The following is a 17,490-nucleotide window of genomic DNA, read 5'->3' on the forward strand; positions in this document are numbered from 1 at the left end:
GTTCATGCGTGTTAAAAATAACTTTCTGAGATAAAACACCACACTGATACTAGATTCTAGTAGTACCCTTGTTAAGTTTTTATTTTTATTTTGTGGAGAGCTCAGTATTGTTCATTCGGTAATTTTACCGATTTGACATGTCATCATCATTGCTCTTTTTTTTTTTGTATGTGGGTGAGTATGTGTATGTGTATGTGCGTGCTTGTTAACTTGTTAAGTTTTTAAATCATTTCCGAAAGAGAATGTTTAACATTAAAATCCCATCCTCAACGACAACAAAGCACCAATCATGTCCTTACTGGCAATTTGTCGGTGCACATTACGCCCTCAGCGGTCCCAAAACAATGAACAAAATGGCCTATAAAATGTGTTTTGCAACCGTTTTGCACTCAGTCGTCTTATTTGCGCGAGCTTGAATAAAGAGGTAGCGTCTCAAGCAATCTTAGCTTTGTTTGTTTTAGGTAATTGCTACTTGTCCCTGCATCCTGCCGGCCCAGATGATGCATGAAAATTACCATTCCCCTACTTCAATCAAAGCTGGAAGAAGAAATGGGAGGACAGTGGGACCAGAGAAGAACAGATGGGGAGTGAGAGAGGAACTCTGAGGCACAGAGCTCCCTCCCTGCATGACAGGAAAGGGCACTGTCTCTGATTAATTAGGCCGAGTTGGTAATCAGTTTAATAAGGCTGAAGTTGATGGTGAGAGGTCCCCTTTGGCGGAGGCATGCCAAGCTTAACACTGTGTTCAGGGCTTCACTTTCCTCCACCAAGTAAACACACTGTCGCTATTTACATAAATAGTTTCTTTTTTCGGTGTGTGTGTGTGTTTGGAAAGGAAGGGGCGCTCTTTCTCCAAACTGCAGCATGAATACCCAACATCAGCACTTAAGTCATCCCCAACAATGGAGCAGGGAATTGCAGACAAATTCATGAATTTTTCAACATATGAGAGCTAATTAAATTGAGGCCTTTTTGAAATGAATATAGTGCGAGGTACTCACTAGACCTACACACACAAAGAGACTATAATTCAGTGATTGAATTCCAGTGTGATAGCGTTCAGCCTTTTACCATAGTGAGCTATGCAGATGGTCAGGGTTTTTTTTTTCATTCTTTTCTTTTTTTTAATGGCAAATCTCATTATGGTAGTTATCACTGTATAGAGAACAAGACGTCAACGAAGGGCTAAAAAGCTGCACAGTACCTGCCAGCTTGTTAGCAATGATACTTTGTTGGGTCAAATCGTGGTCAAAACTCCAATTTCCCTCCTGTTGGTTGGTTTGGGGACAACACAGTGGTCTGATCCCGGATACAAGCGGCCGAAATGAGTATCCGGGCTCTCCCTTAGAGATAGGGTGAGAAGCTCGGTCATCCGGGAGGGACTCCGCGAGGAACCAGTTGAGGTGGCTCGGGCATCTGGTTCGGATGCCTCCTGGACGCCTCCCTGGAGAGGTGTTCCGGGCATGTACCACCGGCGGGAGGCCCCGGGGATGACCCGGGACACGCTAGAGAGTCTATGTCTCTCGGCTGGCAAGGACACGCCTTAGGATCCCGTCGGAGGAGCTGGGTGAAGTGGCTGGGGAGAGGGAAGTCTGCGCTTCCCTGCTAAGGCTGCTGCCCCCGCGACCCGACCCCGGATAAGCGGTAGATGATGGATGAATGGATGGACAGTGGTCTAGCGGTTAAGACGTCTATTTCCCAGTTTTGAGATTCGGGTACTTGGGTGTCATCCCACAACAATGAAATTACGAAATAGTGGAACAGGTGCATAATAAGAACCCTACATTAAATTTAGTTGCAAAATAATATTTTGATAGTTATGCATTTGCTGTACTCAAGTTTGCTTCCAGTTCATCTTGGCCAGTTACACTTACATTGTCAAAAACACAATTGAACTGTAAAGGCCTCTAAATATTCACATGACCAGTTAGAAGCAGGACAGACAGATACATCTGGACAATAGCTGTAGCGCAACATTCTGAAAAAAAGACAATAATTTGATACTGAAGACATCAAAACACAGACAAGGTAATTAGTCTTGCAAGCAATTAGTGTAAAACTTCTGTGTTTCTACCATATGTTAGACGGTACATTACTTTATAAACATTGTGTTAATCAAGGAACTGGCAAAACGAATAGTTCTTTGTTTTGTTTTTTTTTAATAGGAAAAGGAACCATATTAGGTGACTAACGTGTCAAAATGATCATGAAAACAAATGGTGCAAAAAAACCATCTATACGAGTGGCCAAAAAGGGTTACTAATGGTAATTTGTAGTTCTGAATGATAGCCAGAAACGAAATTTAAAAATATTTCTGAGATGGAAAATGTAGCAACTGGATAGCCTACCTACATTGTGTCAAAAAGCATGGCCAAAACAACACCAAAGTTTCTCAAGTTGGGGCGCACATTTGTAGAGTCATTCTAAACAAGCAGTTAGGGGCATCAATTACTGTAAGACTTCCTTTTTAAGTTGTGAGCCAGTCAGCCCTTAAAGGGGGAGTTTGCAGTTAAACTGCTAGCAAGATTTGAATTTAGGCTTACTTCACTAATGTCACTCACTTGAGCCTCTGACTAGTTTCACCCCTCCCTGACGTGCACAAGCAATTCTCAAACATGGCCATTCATTACAGCATGTGATTATGAAAGTGTGTGGTTGTGATAAACAGTCACAGAAAACACATACTGTATGTAGCTTCAGCAAAGCAGTGCTAGCAATGCTAAACTAGCATTAGCAATGTAAACAACCCGACCTTAACCATGGCTGCTATGTTGCTAGCATGACACTAAATGTTATCAGTTGAAGTTTTATTTTTCATGATTGTACAGTATAATCAATTAAAAATCAAAAAGAGGTGATTAACTTACCTGACAAAGTAGAATTGTTACCAATTGTGTATATTTCTTACAGTGACATTCTTGAGCAAAACCTGAATCGATATGCACACTATAGTGTGCCCGAGAGTGCACGGCAAATGATTGACACATCATCGGTCACATTCAGTCTCTGATTTTAAAATTGAAATTAGAGGTACTAGATAAGGCCACAAAAGACTGATAACTTCTGTGAGAGGAAAGATGAGCTAGAAATAACTAAATGAATAAATATGGATCCTTAGTCTGTCAATGTCATGACAGTATTCTCTTCATTAGAATCCAAATTACTGTATGTTATTTTAAAGGTCAAATTATGACACCGCTCATGCATTTTTATTTTCACATTTTGGTAATGAATGTACAACTTAAACATAGTTATGACCTAGATGACTGCGAGTGGCGGTGAAAGCCATGTCTGAGCAGTTTCTGTCTAAAGTAAACTCAGAGGACTGAGTCCGAGATAAGAGAGCGCCACATAACCCGTCGACTTTAATGACGGTCCACTGTCACAAGGCTAAGACAGTGAAGTGGTGGTGATAGAACACAGACATAATTTAAGCAGTGCTAAGTGGTCTATTGTCATTCAAATGATGAATTATACTTGGCAGAGGTTTTAGCATCACTTTTACAAAGCGCTGCCATTGTTTGTGTCGACACAACGTTCTAAGTCTGAAAGAAGGGAATTACTTGGAAGAGTTTGGAGTTCCTTGGGGTTTGGACACAAATTAGTTCCTCGCTCAACTGGCCTGAGAGTCAGACGAGCCACGAGCAAGGCAGCGCAAGAGCTTACAAAGGACCACAGTGCCACTGTTATGTCCGTTAAGAATTAGCAGTATCAAAACAGAAATAACGAGTTTCTTCCACCTTTTAATTAAGGCGCCACCGTATAATTGCCGGCTAAACAGTCGGCAAGTGTTCTTCATTTTGGCACTCAGCAACACATTACCACATGAGCTAGTCTTTCCAGGGATAAATCAAGGAAATGTTACACCAGCAAATGGTCTCTTTCTCATTCATATTAAGAGCATGATTTCATAATTGTGTCAAAAACAAATAAACAGATACATTTAAGGTATTCCACAAAACAAGGATGAAATATAACTGTTTCCCATAAATAATAATAATGACTTCCAAAGAAACTCATTTATAAAAGAAAATACTTGAGTTTATACACATTGCAAGTGTCAACAGTGGAAAAATAAGTTTTGTATGAATTGTATTTTATAATTAGCTTTTTTTTTTCTTTTTCTTTTATCTATTAAATCCAAATGCGACTCGCTTAACACATCTTGACACTCTCCTTCAGTGTCCAGGCTAATGGAGAAACCATGAGAAAGGGCATTGTGACATTGTGAACGCATTATACTTGGCACTGGAGCACACTTTAATGCAACCATGCTACGTGTCCATCTAAAATGTTGCGCAACGTGATGCTAATTTAGGGTCGAGATGTGTACTGTTTAGCGTACGCACAACGATGAAGAAGAGAGGTTGGACCAAAGTACTATTCAGCTTTGTGGTACTTCTTAAGATGTGATTACCACTGTTGGAACTGTTAAATGGTTCTATAAAGAAAAAATGAAATATGAATTCACTTATTTAATAATTCATGCAGATGAATGGCAATATGTGGTTTGCGCATAGAAGATGAATGCATAATGGTGCATGCTCAGCATATTTGGTCATTAAAGTGTTTTTAGTTCATGAGAGCAAAGGAAAGAATTAATTAAAAGTTCATTCTAATTTCTTCCGTTCCTTAAGTTATACTAAATGATAAAACAGATGCTTTCCAAGCAATTTCCAACAAAGGCAATCAAGAGGATGTATAAGTAACTCACTGAGTAAACTATAGTTTTTTTTAATTATAGATTAAGTACATGTTTAGTTTGGCCTAGATCTCACAGTTTGAGGGAAAGTGAATCATACTTTGTTCTGTACTTTATGATTTCAATTTTGAGCCCCAACTTCACTTGACCATGCAACAGCCAAACAGCAGAATGACACGTTGTAATGATGCTTTCATATGGAGTTAAAGAGGAAGTCAACCCTTAATTTTTTGGGGACAATAATATGTTCTATGCAGCCCCACTATGGTATTCTGGTTAATATTGCGTTAGCGGAATATCAGTTAAGCAGCAAAATCTAGCCGTTTTTATCACTGATCTGAATTAATGACTGAATAGCCGACAGGCCAAGACTTTGAAGCCCATATTGCTCCTCCCAAGAAACAGCATGATTTATGATGTTTTAAAGAGGACTTCAGACATTTTACAACTTGCCTTAAATCCATGTATAAATTAAATGCTTAATGATGTTTACAGGAGGAAACTTGTATATTTTTTTTAATTAAAGAATTATAACTGTTATTCAACAAAAGATGCTTCTGCCAAATCTAATATTGGTGTTCAAATAACTGAGCAATAAAAGAAAAAAAGGGGTCTTCAAAGCAGCACACTTGTTTATTTTTTTAATTTATTTTTTTTACTTGTTAAAAAATAGTGACTCCACCCCTCCCTGCCCCACCTCCGAGCTGTATATGTCTAATCTGTACATATACCGCATAGTTCATACAGTAGTCTGTTGGGGAGATGGGAGGAGCAAGATGGCCGCCCGGTTGCTTCAACGGCTTATGGGGTATCGGCTATCCAGTCATATATTCAGATCAGTGTTTTTTATCCAGTGTTGCTCAGGTCTGAGCTTAAAAAAAAACAGGTGAGCTGTGATTGGTCGTTGCCTAAGCCCGGCGCAACTGTGATGTCATCTTCAGTCGACAGCAAGTGGCAAAATGGCCGCCCCCTGAGATGGATACAAATGGCTGAATTTTGCTTTATAACTCATATTCCACAAATGTAATATTAATCAGAATGTCATGTTTAGACTAGTGAGCTCACAATATAACATATTATTGTCAAGAAATGTGTATGGTTGACTTCCATTTTAAATCATTATAGAAAATACGGATGGGGTTCTCACATCAAAACTAGTCTATAAATGTTGCATCGTTACCAGTGAGGTATAAGTGTTTACCATGACACAAGGCATATTGTTCATACAAAACACTGTCAAACTCATTTCCTCACAGCAGAGGTTCCTTTTGGCTTTCACATGAACCAATCCTTTCTGTAATTATCAATTGTGACACCCGTAATTACTGGAAGACTGCTGCACTGCGTGAATGACACGTCTTTTGTGTTATAATTCTGTGCATCTTGACAAACATGACCCATTAAACAACCCTGTGGCCTTTTTCTCGAGCGGTGATTACGCTAATTAAACCTGCAAAACATTTGAGGGCTGCAGACGTGCCAGAATTAAACAGGTCATTAAATCAGCTGAGTATGTCAACATCCACACAGTTTGTCACTCCTCCAACAGGCTATCGGCAGGAGAAGGAATCTAATGTGGTATATGACATGCAAAATGTAGCTGAAAGCACCAATCACGTCTTTGATAGATAAGGGCAAACAATAAATACACGTACAGTCCCCTCCAAAAGTATTGAAACAACAAGGTCAATTCCTTTGTTTTTGTTGTATACTGAGGACTTTTGGGTTTCAGATCAAAAGATGAGTGAGACATAAGTTCTGAATTCCAGCTTTTATTTCATGTTATTTACATCCAGATGTGTTCAACAACTCAAGACCTCTAGAGCACCTTTTGTTTGAACCCATCCACTATTGGATGCTTCAATCATTTGAAATGCTTTACTATGGCCTCTTTCAGTTGTTTGTTTCTGGAGGTTTCTCCCTTCAGCAATGCATGCTCTATTGGGTTAAGGTCTGGTGACTGAGTTTGCTAGTCCAAGACATCCAATCCACTTTTCCTACCTGACCAAGTCCTTTGTTGTATGCTGTGTGTTTTGGGGTCATCGTTTGGTGCACGATGAAGCTTCTGATTAGTTTGATGCATTTTTAAATTGCCCGACAAAATGGGATTGTAGACTTCAGAAGTCATTCTTTGCTATTTGCTATTTGCATTTACAAGATCAAGGATATGTGTAATACTATCGATATATAAAAATCTAGCAATTATAGTATATTTTTCATTAACAGAACAAGGTTTTTGTTGCCTCTTTCTTGGGTCAATTGCGGCTAAACTCTATCCTGACAAAGCACGTATAATGCTACATAAAACTGTAATGTGTTTTTTTCTTTCTTGAAAGTTTCCTAATGCACAAACACTTGCTCCACTTTGTGTGAGGTGCTTGGAGAACTAACAATATCTTTGAGATCTTCCCTATGAGTTAATCCTATTCTACCTGCTGATAGCAGCAAGCGATAGCGCTGATGTCTTATTATCAACAACATATGTTCCCCTTTCATACCAGAGAAGCCTCCCAACCATTTAATGGGATTGTTGTTGTTTTCTTCCCCCCCACCCCCCCTCTCCCTTTACCCCGATCCGCACAACAGACAGTTTTCCTCGAAGACGTTCGACATGTGCCCAAGGAATTTGTCTCCGTGTTTCCCAACAAATCAGCCTAGGTCAGGGGCTAAGATTGGCCTCCAGTTACAGACTATTGAAAACAGCTCCTCCAAATGACAAGGGGGGAAAGTGGATTTTCCAGCTTAAAAGCAGAATCATCTCTGCTCAAGGCATTATCTTGTGTTCAAAGAGATTAATAACGCGTGATGCTATGGATAGGGCGGCATGCTGTTCTTGAATCAGCGTTCGTCATATTCACCGGCTTTGAATACTATCTAGTTAGTTCGTTTTGATGATTTTTTTCCCCCCAATTATAAACAAATATAAATATATCTATATATAATATATAGATCTACTGGCAGAGACGCGGCATTTTTCACCAGTTTACTGTACCACTTTTTGACGTTTTTTTGAGCGGCTGACCTTCAGCCAATGGTGTTGCAATGTCGCAGATGCAACGGCCAATCAAAAATGCCGTGTCCTATCATAAGCTTTCCAACAACAACAAAAAAAGCTATTTTTAGATCCAGAGAGCCGTTGCAAAGCAGCGCATAGAATACCTACAGCATATTATTTTACAACAATACTTAAAAATGTGAAAAATGAGGTGGCCACAGTAAGGTTATTTTGGAGAACCAACGAGTTATTTACCTGCCTGATGGAAATATCAAGTCTGGGTACAAAATAAATAAATAAAATAAAATAAACATTTCCATTCTGCTACTTTAAGAGCTAGTTGTGATCTATGCAACAAACTACTCTGTTACAATATCCAAAGTCTTCCACAACTTTGAAGTCTCTAAAAATTAGCTTTCTGTGGCTCTGTTAATGGAAAATCTCAGTTTCCTCACTTCTCAGTCAAGATGTTGTTTTTTTTTTTGCAGTCATCAAAGTGTAGAAAATCCCATGTTGTACTTTGATGTGCTTAACAGAGTTTTGACACACGTCTCATTACAGAGATAATTAATAGTTTAATTAGCACACATTCTAAGCAATGCACAGCATCGCACCCACGCACAAAAATTGTGCGATTCACTACAATCGATTCAGCATAATTCTGTTCTAGAGATCTGATGTATCATCAAAAATGGGCACAAAATTGCTGATGTTTTGTTCCTAACCTCTCATACTGATTCAGCCAACACAGCACAACGCCCAAATATGTTAACACCAATCACATAGGGGAATTCATTTTATTTTTTCGTTAGCTTAAAGCAAGCAATTATGTCCCATAGTTAGAAAAATAACTACATAAGCATTATGAATACAAGTAATCATCATTCCAAAGCTGTTTAGAATTAACAGTTGCAAGAATCGGAATGATCATTTAAAAGCAGCTTCATAGACAAAAGAAGCAGGGGGGGGGGGGGGGTAAGATCAAAGTCAAAGAGTTTTCAACTGGTTAACATGCTGAAGAGCGCTCATCACACAAAGAGTGCCGAGTGGAGGCTTCAAGACACGCGCGCCTGTTGTTCAGATGCAGAAACAATAGTATGTCTCCCAGCATGGGAGACGGCCAACAGCAAAGCAAAGCCTCCGTTTCATGTCTCTGGTGCCCCCCCCCCCCCCCCCCCCCCCCCGCTCAGCCGCTCTCTCAACTTGCAGTTTATGTTAGCTAACAACAATTTACAGCAGGCAAATTTCATTTTCTTCACACAAATCCGATCGCACATTATCCTGTACATTGCATTAGGGGCCTAATCTTTCCTTTCTTTTGCCCGGGAGAAGAAAGGAGCGCCTTCATGATTAACCCACTTTACAGCAATAAATAAACGCATCATCCAGTAATGTACAGCAGATTTAATTTGAAGGCCAGAACGCTCAAATCACTGAAATGTAATGGAAAACTAACACAATGCAGACTCCAATGGACGCCTAGGGAATTAATTTGAATGTGCCATTTTTTTTTTTTTTTGCGAGCTTTTAGATGGATTTTCTATTCCGCCCTCAGCCAACGCACTCTTGCGGGTGTTAATTCTTTTAACTGTGCAAAAACATAAAACTAAACCATATCAGTTTGCCATAAGAAACAGAGTTTTATTCAATTAGCATAACATTTAAAAAAAAATCTTCCTTTTCCTTCCATCTTGGTCACATGTAGCCCATGTTGCTTTTGGTTTCCCAGCGTTTTTTTGCCTCGAACCTGAAAAACGGAGAGGAAAAAAAACACTGCATTACTGAACCCTTGACGCATTCATTTAAACTGTCAGCTTTCATCTGAGAATGACTAATGAGTCAAAAGTATCCGGACTTCAGCAACTCCATCTTAACCGCACTTGACACCATGGAAGATGGGATGGCAGACACAAACATGAGGACAGAGACATCATACCCCCAAGCTATTTGCTTCTTCCTTTTCTTCGCTGCCCTCAAAGCGTCCTCTTCCTGTTTGCGCTGCACAAAGTCACGGCAATCAGTGGCTTCTGCGATTTTCACAGCCAGCTATTTAGAGACACAGAGGAGAGGCCCGTTGGAGAATGGAAATTAGTCTGAGGCATAAAATAAAAGCTGTCTGACTGATGCGTCAGGGCGCTTTCTTGTCACGGTCTCTGCTGCCTCCACACCGCAGCAAGGGTTCAACATTCGCACGGCATTCTCGCATACGGCATCCACACAGAAAAAGGCCTGAGCAATTCATCCAATTCAAAAAGACAGGGCAATGGAATTGAATGCAATTCTCACATCGGTTGCAACTTGGGAGGGAAAAAACAGGCGGTTGATAGGCTTTTGTTGTCACTTTACACTCACACTCGATCACTGCTTGTGATGGTGATGATAGAGCAAGCTATGCTAAGCTAAGTTAGCTGGATAATCTTTAGCATGCAACGGGACAAGTTTAGCTCACTTCACTTCATACTAAATTCGTTGAGCAAAAAAGTGGTCGGACAAATATGTGCAATAGGAATTCCCGTGTATGATGGAACGTATGGTGTTCCACAGGGCTCAATTCCGGGTCCTTTGCTTCTGCTTCCCCTGGGATCCATCTTAAGAAAACAGCGGTTCATTTTGTTCACCGGTAAACCATATACTGTACCTATGTCTTGAAATTGGGGTGGGTTCAATAAAGAAGGATTCGGTGAATGTGCAGAGGAAAATGGTGGGGTTCAGGATCTCAGCAGCAAGCGTCCACCGAAAGGATGGCTAGCTCATGATCACGCGTCCGCATTCCCATGTTTCCATCTCTAAGTTCCGCCTGTTCTGCTTTGCAATGTATAAAACTTTATTTTTTTTATCCTTTTTTTGTTTTAAGTGATCCCAAACCATGGGAATCATTCGATTCTAGCTTTGTTGCTGCAAAAATGTTTCCGTCAGCAGCAAATATCCATGCAAATCAACACCGAAGTGGCCAACAATGGTTCCACAAATATGGTTTTAAAGTTATAAATTACAGTTTCGAGGTAGAAATCTTTGTGTCGACCAAACCGAGGTAGCCAAATATGTTTTCCCCCAACCTTACTTCCTCGATAAGTTCAGTGCTTATGAAGTGCAGTTCAAATGTTTACATATCTTTGTTTCATGAAACAAAGGTTTATGATAAAGCTACAGATTTGATTGCATTATCGCGGTAAAATGATTCATGGACACTATTTGTAAACACTAATAATCTGTCTTGTCTCTAATTCATGATTTATTTGCATTTATTTGTGTGTAAACGTAACTAATAAGATCAAAACATTTATGTATAATACACATACTGTTTATTGCAACACAGATGAATTTATTGCTTGCGTTTGTTAAAAAAAAATAGATGAGAAGAAGACCTTGAAAAAATACACGCATATTAACTCATTCACTGCCATAAATTATTTCCTTTTCTTTTTTTAAAGATTATTAAAAATTAGGGGTGACAGGCAATTCAATTTTTTTTATTGTAATTAATCAGATGACTTCACTAGTTAACTCACGATTAATCGCAAATTTGATATCTGTTCTAAATGTGCAATGAAAAAAAATATAGGTTTTTATACTCTTGTTAACAAAAGTGGGGAAAAAAAGTTAAACTAATGGCATTAGTTCAAATGTATTTTCGACGTTTATAGCCGTCAATGGCAGTGAATGAAAACAAGAAAAGATTATTAAAAATTAGGGCCGACAGGCAATTCAAATTTTTTATTGTAATTAATCGGATGACTTCACTAGTTAACTCACTATTAATCGCAAATTTGATATCTGCTCTAAATGTACAATGAAAAAAAATTATAGGTTTTTATACTCTTGTTAACAAAAGTGTGAAAAAAAAGTTACACTATTGGCATTAGTTCAAATGGATTTTCGACGTTTATAGCCGTGAATGGCAGTGAATGAAAACAAGAAAAGATTATTAAAAATTTGGGGCGGCAGGTGATTAAAGTTTAAATCGAAATTAACCGCATGACTTTACTAGTTAACTCACGATTAATCACAAATGGGGGGGGGGGGGGGTGGCTGTTGTCGCAAAAGTCGCTAACTATAGTGACATTAAGTTGTGAACTGTGCGTTTGTAAACTACATTCAGTTTGTTCACAGCTATGTTAGTGCAAGCAGCAGGGTCACCTTATGCTCAACGGAAGCAGGACCAAAAAAAAAAAACATCAATTTTTTTTCTTTTCTTTTTTCTGTCTGGGAGAGCCCAGTATTATTGCAATTTTACCGATTTGACATGTCATCATCATTGCTCTTTTTCTAATTTTATTTTAATTTTTTTATTAATTTTTATTTTGTATGTGGATGAGAATGTGTATGTGCATGTGCATGTGTGTATTCATTAGTTCACCTAAAACCTATTAAAAAATCCCATACCGTTCACCTAAACCGAACACTTCAGAACCCAGCCAGAGCCGTGAGGCCGCCAGGAGACCCGAGGAAGGACCAAAGAAAGGAAAGAAAAGTGAAAAAAAACTACACAAAAAAAAAAATCAATTAAAAAAAAAAGGGCTATGACATCACTTGAAGAAACTGATCGAGAATTTGATTACCATCAACACTATGATCCTTAACAAGTATCCGTTGTGGAAAAACTGTTAGCAATAAATCAGCACAAGTAGCGGCGTTTTCTGTTTGAAATACTGCAGGCAGTCCCTGAAAACAGTAGTGAAGGGAAGGACCGTGACAGCAAGAGGCAAACATTCAAATCCCAGGGAAGACGCGAATGTATTGTGAAGCAGAATAATCCCAATAACCCCAGTCACACACAAGCACGGGAAACAAAGCGCAAATCCTGCCTCCGCTGTCACTCCTGAGATAGGTTTATTATTCAAGCAGAGGCAAACTTTCGATAAACAACTTGGAACAATTTCACCAAACGTTGGGGTAATTCTCTGTAATAGTCACAGCACAATCAAAGGGGAAGAAAGTCTTGAGGTAATGACGAAATGTGCCACCGCTGCACCACTTGAAAAAAAAAAAAGACCTGGTAGAAAAAGAAATGTTTCAATTATAATTAAGTGGGATAAACTTTATTAGAAAGACTGAAACTAAAATATCTCCTAATGCATGCTGGGATTAAGCAGGTCAGAGCGAGCAGGCAGAAAAAATTAAACTCTAAAGGCTTTTTATCACTATATTTCAGGAACCAAGGGTGTAAAATGTTCTAATTTGGGATACATTAAAAGCCATAAAGGTCTTTCAAAAAGATTAATGGTACTTTGCTCGGATTTAAGATAAGAGTGCCGGCTGGCTGCGAGTGCCGGGCGGCTGTGGCGGGGGCCTTCAAGGCATTCATCTTTACAGCCACTACTAAGATTTGTGAAAATGTCGGTATAACCTGAAGCGTACATATGATGACAGTCCTTTGCCATTTTCCAGCTTTTAGAATTCTTGAAATCATGTTGCCTTACAACGGGCGACCAAGTCTGCATTTGCGGTAGTTTCGCAAGCCGATGATAGCGCACGGGCGGGGGGCTTCTTTTTTTTTTTTTCCTCGCTCTTTGTTGGGATTGGTGTCGATGCTTCTGAGTGGCTGCGATGCGGCGGTGAGATTACACGCGTACAAACACGTTTATTAAATTACGGTATTGACAAATCCAACGTCAACTAGGAGGCCTCTCATATGAGGGCTTATTGTTGGGGGCACAATCAAATGAATCAGCGTGACACTAAGTGGCTTCACGTACAGGCACCTTTTTTTTTTTTTTCGAGATTTAGAAAATCATCTGCTCTCTGTTGGACCATTTTTGCAAAACCAAAATTAAAACACGCTCCCATACTTATCATTTCCATTTTATAATATACCTTTTATAAAGTCAAATAAAAAATCATTTTTAATCACTTATGTCTCATGATTGTCTTAGCTTGACGTTCAACATTAATGTCAAGCAAGTTACCTAGGAGACAGAACAGATCAAAGAAACAAAAAAAAAAAAAAAAACTCAAATGTCTGATTAATCAAGCCTGCAAACAGCTTATTTCCTTCAGCCTGCATGCAAGTATGAAAATGAGATTCCGGGAGCAGTACATTGTGCAGATTTGTTCATTCTTATCTGAACAAAGCCAGCGGCAGCTTATTTCATGGATCACTGGCACTGTCAGCGCTGTGGCGCCGAGCAGGTGACGGCTCCTCTTTCTGTGGCGAGAACAAAATTAGCAAAAAAGTCGGCACAAATTAGCCTCTCATGTTTTCCGTAATATGACATTATTTTTCATTTACTTTTTTTTGATCCACTTTTCAGGATTTTCTTCTTTTTTTTTGCAGTGTTTGCCTCCACCCGTGTATCTTAGTGCCAAATCCTCTCACATTAGAAGCTAGTGCAAATAAGAATGGAAGTACAAAGCCGGGACAAAGACACGAGGCAAGAAACCTCCTGCAGTCTATGTTTATGTGGCCCTAAGAGGTCGTTCTTCCCACTGCCATGCATATTAATATATGATTAAGTGCCTGTCATCCTCATTTTCCTGTTCTGTAGTTTCTCTCTCTCTCTTGTGTGTCCTGTGCACAGGCCTGTTAAAAATAAGGTTTATTTTGAGGATTAATACTCTGACCTTTGGTAGATTTGAATGCAAATAAAGGAAGAAAAAAAACATCATTGTAGTCAATGCAGCCACTGCAGCTTTAAGGCCACGATGAGGGTTAAGTCAATAGTACTGATTCATTCAAGTTTGGGTCGTCATGGAGATTCAAATGGAGGCCCAAACATGGATCCCCAATGCGATTTAAAAAAAAAAAAAAAAAAAAAACATAGCTGCCTGCTGCACTGCATTTTACACAACAGCAATAAAAATTGGAAACAGCTACAAAATACAATACCTCAATTAAAGACGAAAAATCGCGTCTCCGTGTGGATAAAGTGTTAAAGCTTCTTTTAACAATATCAAATAAATGATGGCTTTAAGGAACGAAATTGCCTTAAAGCCATTCATAAATTTCCTATCCAGGAAGACTCTTCCAATTAAAACGTGTGAGAGGTGGATTAACAAGGGCTATATGGCTTTGCCTCACTAAATCACCTCCCCGAGCTGCTCCGCTGCATTTGACGTGTAAACGATTAATGACCAGCCTAATTCCCTTATCACACTACCTTAATGCCTAAATAATGTGGCCTTAGTCAACCTTGGCAAGAAGGGCCATATAAGAAAGGAATGAATATCAGATTAGGCAGTGTGTGTGTGTGTATGCGTTACTCCAGCATCAATTCTTAAAACTGAGGCAGAAGGCGAAGAAAGCGCGTTTTGTTGCAGCGACATCGGGAAGGTCAAAGGGTGAAGAGATCAATGGACGCCACCCATATCGCCTTGGAAAAGACAGAGGACCCCGTGTCGTCGGGCAGACTGAAATAAACTAAGCACGCAACCAGTTTCAAATCCAACAAAAGGACAACCCGAGTCACAGTAAATCATCTGAATCATCAAATGAGCAAGGGGTCACCAACATGGCGCCCGCCACCACCAGGTAAGCCCCCCCCCCCCCCCCCCCAAGGACCACATGAGTAGCCCGTGGGCCTGTTCTAGAAATAAGCTCATCAAGTAATGGGACATTGTGAGTTCCTAAAAAAGGTTGTAGAGTATAAACATTGGCAGACATTTATAGAATGTAATTGATCCATTTTTGGTGAGAAATCATTAAAATGGTCGGTGTATTGACAAATTCTCACAATGAATATTTCATCAGGAGACGTGGTCAAAACTATGTTGGAGGCAAACTAGAATACACATTTTTTATTTTTTTTCACTGCTAATTGTCAGACCAAAATTCTCTTAATTATGATTGTCAAATAGGCACACATTTTCTGAGCAAAGTTTTTATCCATCCCATTTGTTGCAATGTCGTAATCATTATCAATTTATATTAGAGATAGACCGATACCCCCCCTCCTTACGGGCTGATACCCATACCGATTGTTGGTAGTCAAGGAGGCCAATAAATATTTGGAGCTGATATTCACTTTGACTAAAAGGGAAAATATTGCTGTCAAAATGTGTTAAATAAAAAAAATAATACAATCATAAATAAATACATGAGTAAATAAATATTACATAAGTAAATTTAGAAAATACATAAATGAAAATAAACTCCAACTATCTAGCATTATTATTGTTGAAATGTATTTCAGCATATCTTTATTGAAAAAAAATTCTGGTTTGCAAAATGTTTCGTTTTTATTGGGGTTTTTTTGTTTGGTTTTCTTAGACAATGGACATTCCTGTTTTAGAATTAGAACAAAAACATGTTAAATGAAAGCTAAAAAACAATTTAATAGCTCACTATTGTTTTCAAGAGTAAAAAAAAAAAGTTTTCAATTTTTTTTAAAATATCCGCAATATTAAATTTTCACTTATCTTTGCTTTAATCTGAAACAAAAACAGGAGGTGCAGAGAGAGAATTTTAATAAATAAATAATAATAATAATAATAAAATAATAATAATAAAAAATCACTCGATCACTTTAGGGAATAAAGTGATCGAGTGATTTTTTTTTTTTAACCGATACCGATATTTCTGAAAATGCTGCATATCGGCGCCAATAATCAATCAGCCCCACCAAAAATCGGTCCATCCCTAATTTATAGGTTAATGTTATAAAAATACATTGGAGGAATCTGGGTCTTGAGATAAAAAAGAAAAAAACAATCGGAAAGATCCAAGCAAGTTCTGGCAGCTACGACAACGTCGTTTGTAGTATCTGCAAAACCACGTCGCTACTGAATTCAGCTATATTGAAATCACGGTGAACAATATGTACTATAAGAATGAATAATTGAAAACATAGCATTATTTCAGTCACAATGCTAAATCCCAATGCACACCCCAGTGGGCAGCCTCAGAAGAACTTTTGTAATCTTGCCACCACTTTGACAAACACAATTACATGGCAGGCAAAAGGAAGAAAAAAAAAAAAAAACTCCAGGGAGGACACAGCCGAACAGCAATGTCTCCATTTTCTTCAAGTAATCTGATTCGAGATACACAGGACGTGTCATCATTAGGGAACTGACACACAAAAAAAAGTTCACTTGCTTGTGCACAATCCATTATCTTGCCTCTTCTGAGTGGGGCGGGCTTATTAGCAAGCTTTGAACTCACACTTAGAATAATATGCCATCAACAGTTTTATAAGCTAATTAGAGAAAACAGTTTAATTAATGAGTGACTAGCAATAAACGGCAATCATGGAAGAAGAAAAAAAAAAGGGTGCTAAGCTTTCACTACCACCAATTAAGGCATAATTACAAACAAATTATATATGTGTTTTGCTGTGGGCTCCAATTTAAAAATGGCTTTAATTAAAAGAGAAAACATGCTAATTAATTAAACAGCACACAAATCTACATTGAAAAGTATGCTTTGTCTCTCAAGTAATTAATCAAATACAATAATCCAAATGAGATTCCCAGGCATTTGATAAAAGCTTTTGTACCCATTTTTGAAATCCATTTCAAAATTAATGGGTGAAAATTTAATGTGAGTCATCCAGAGATACAATAAAAGTTCATTCACTGATAAATTGCTTATGATGAAGGGAAAGAGAACAAAGAAAGAGAGTTTGACTAAACTCTCCGCACGCTGGCTCGGGGGGGGGGGGGGGGGAATTGGGGTTGCGCAGGGATAGTCAGCCTAATTCTCTGATGGCGGTGAGGAGAAAGTCCAAATCTGATAAAGCCAACCTTCCATTTATGTTCTGCTCATTACTATTTTTGATTACAATGCAGGGAGAGCAAACTAAAGGTGCAGAGGAGGGAAAAAAAGAAGATATTAATATCACAAAACACCCTTAGT

General features: G+C 38.7%; 1 protein-coding gene across 6 annotated transcripts in view; it reads right to left on the bottom strand.

Annotated features, from left to right (window-relative positions):
- Positions 1-17,490, bottom strand: part of fam204a (family with sequence similarity 204 member A) — a 46,312-nt gene that overhangs the window by 18,436 nt on the left and 10,386 nt on the right. The window contains exons 6-7 of one of the 6 annotated variants that reach the window (XM_077581979.1): positions 9,634-9,743; positions 8,894-9,444 (exon numbers count right to left, since the gene is read on the bottom strand). The exons of 4 other annotated variants lie outside the window; for them this stretch is intronic. In XM_077581979.1, the coding sequence (XP_077438105.1) occupies positions 9,393-9,444; positions 9,634-9,743 (162 nt within the window). In that variant the 3' untranslated portion in view covers positions 8,894-9,392. Of the gene's footprint in view, positions 1-8,893; positions 9,445-9,633; positions 9,744-17,490 lie in introns of those variants that run through there. One more of the 6 variants, XM_077581980.1, reaches the window with a different exon arrangement.

Source organism: Vanacampus margaritifer, chromosome 12, assembly GCF_051991255.1.
Source record: "Vanacampus margaritifer isolate UIUO_Vmar chromosome 12, RoL_Vmar_1.0, whole genome shotgun sequence".
NCBI lineage: Eukaryota > Metazoa > Chordata > Actinopteri > Syngnathiformes > Syngnathidae > Vanacampus > Vanacampus margaritifer.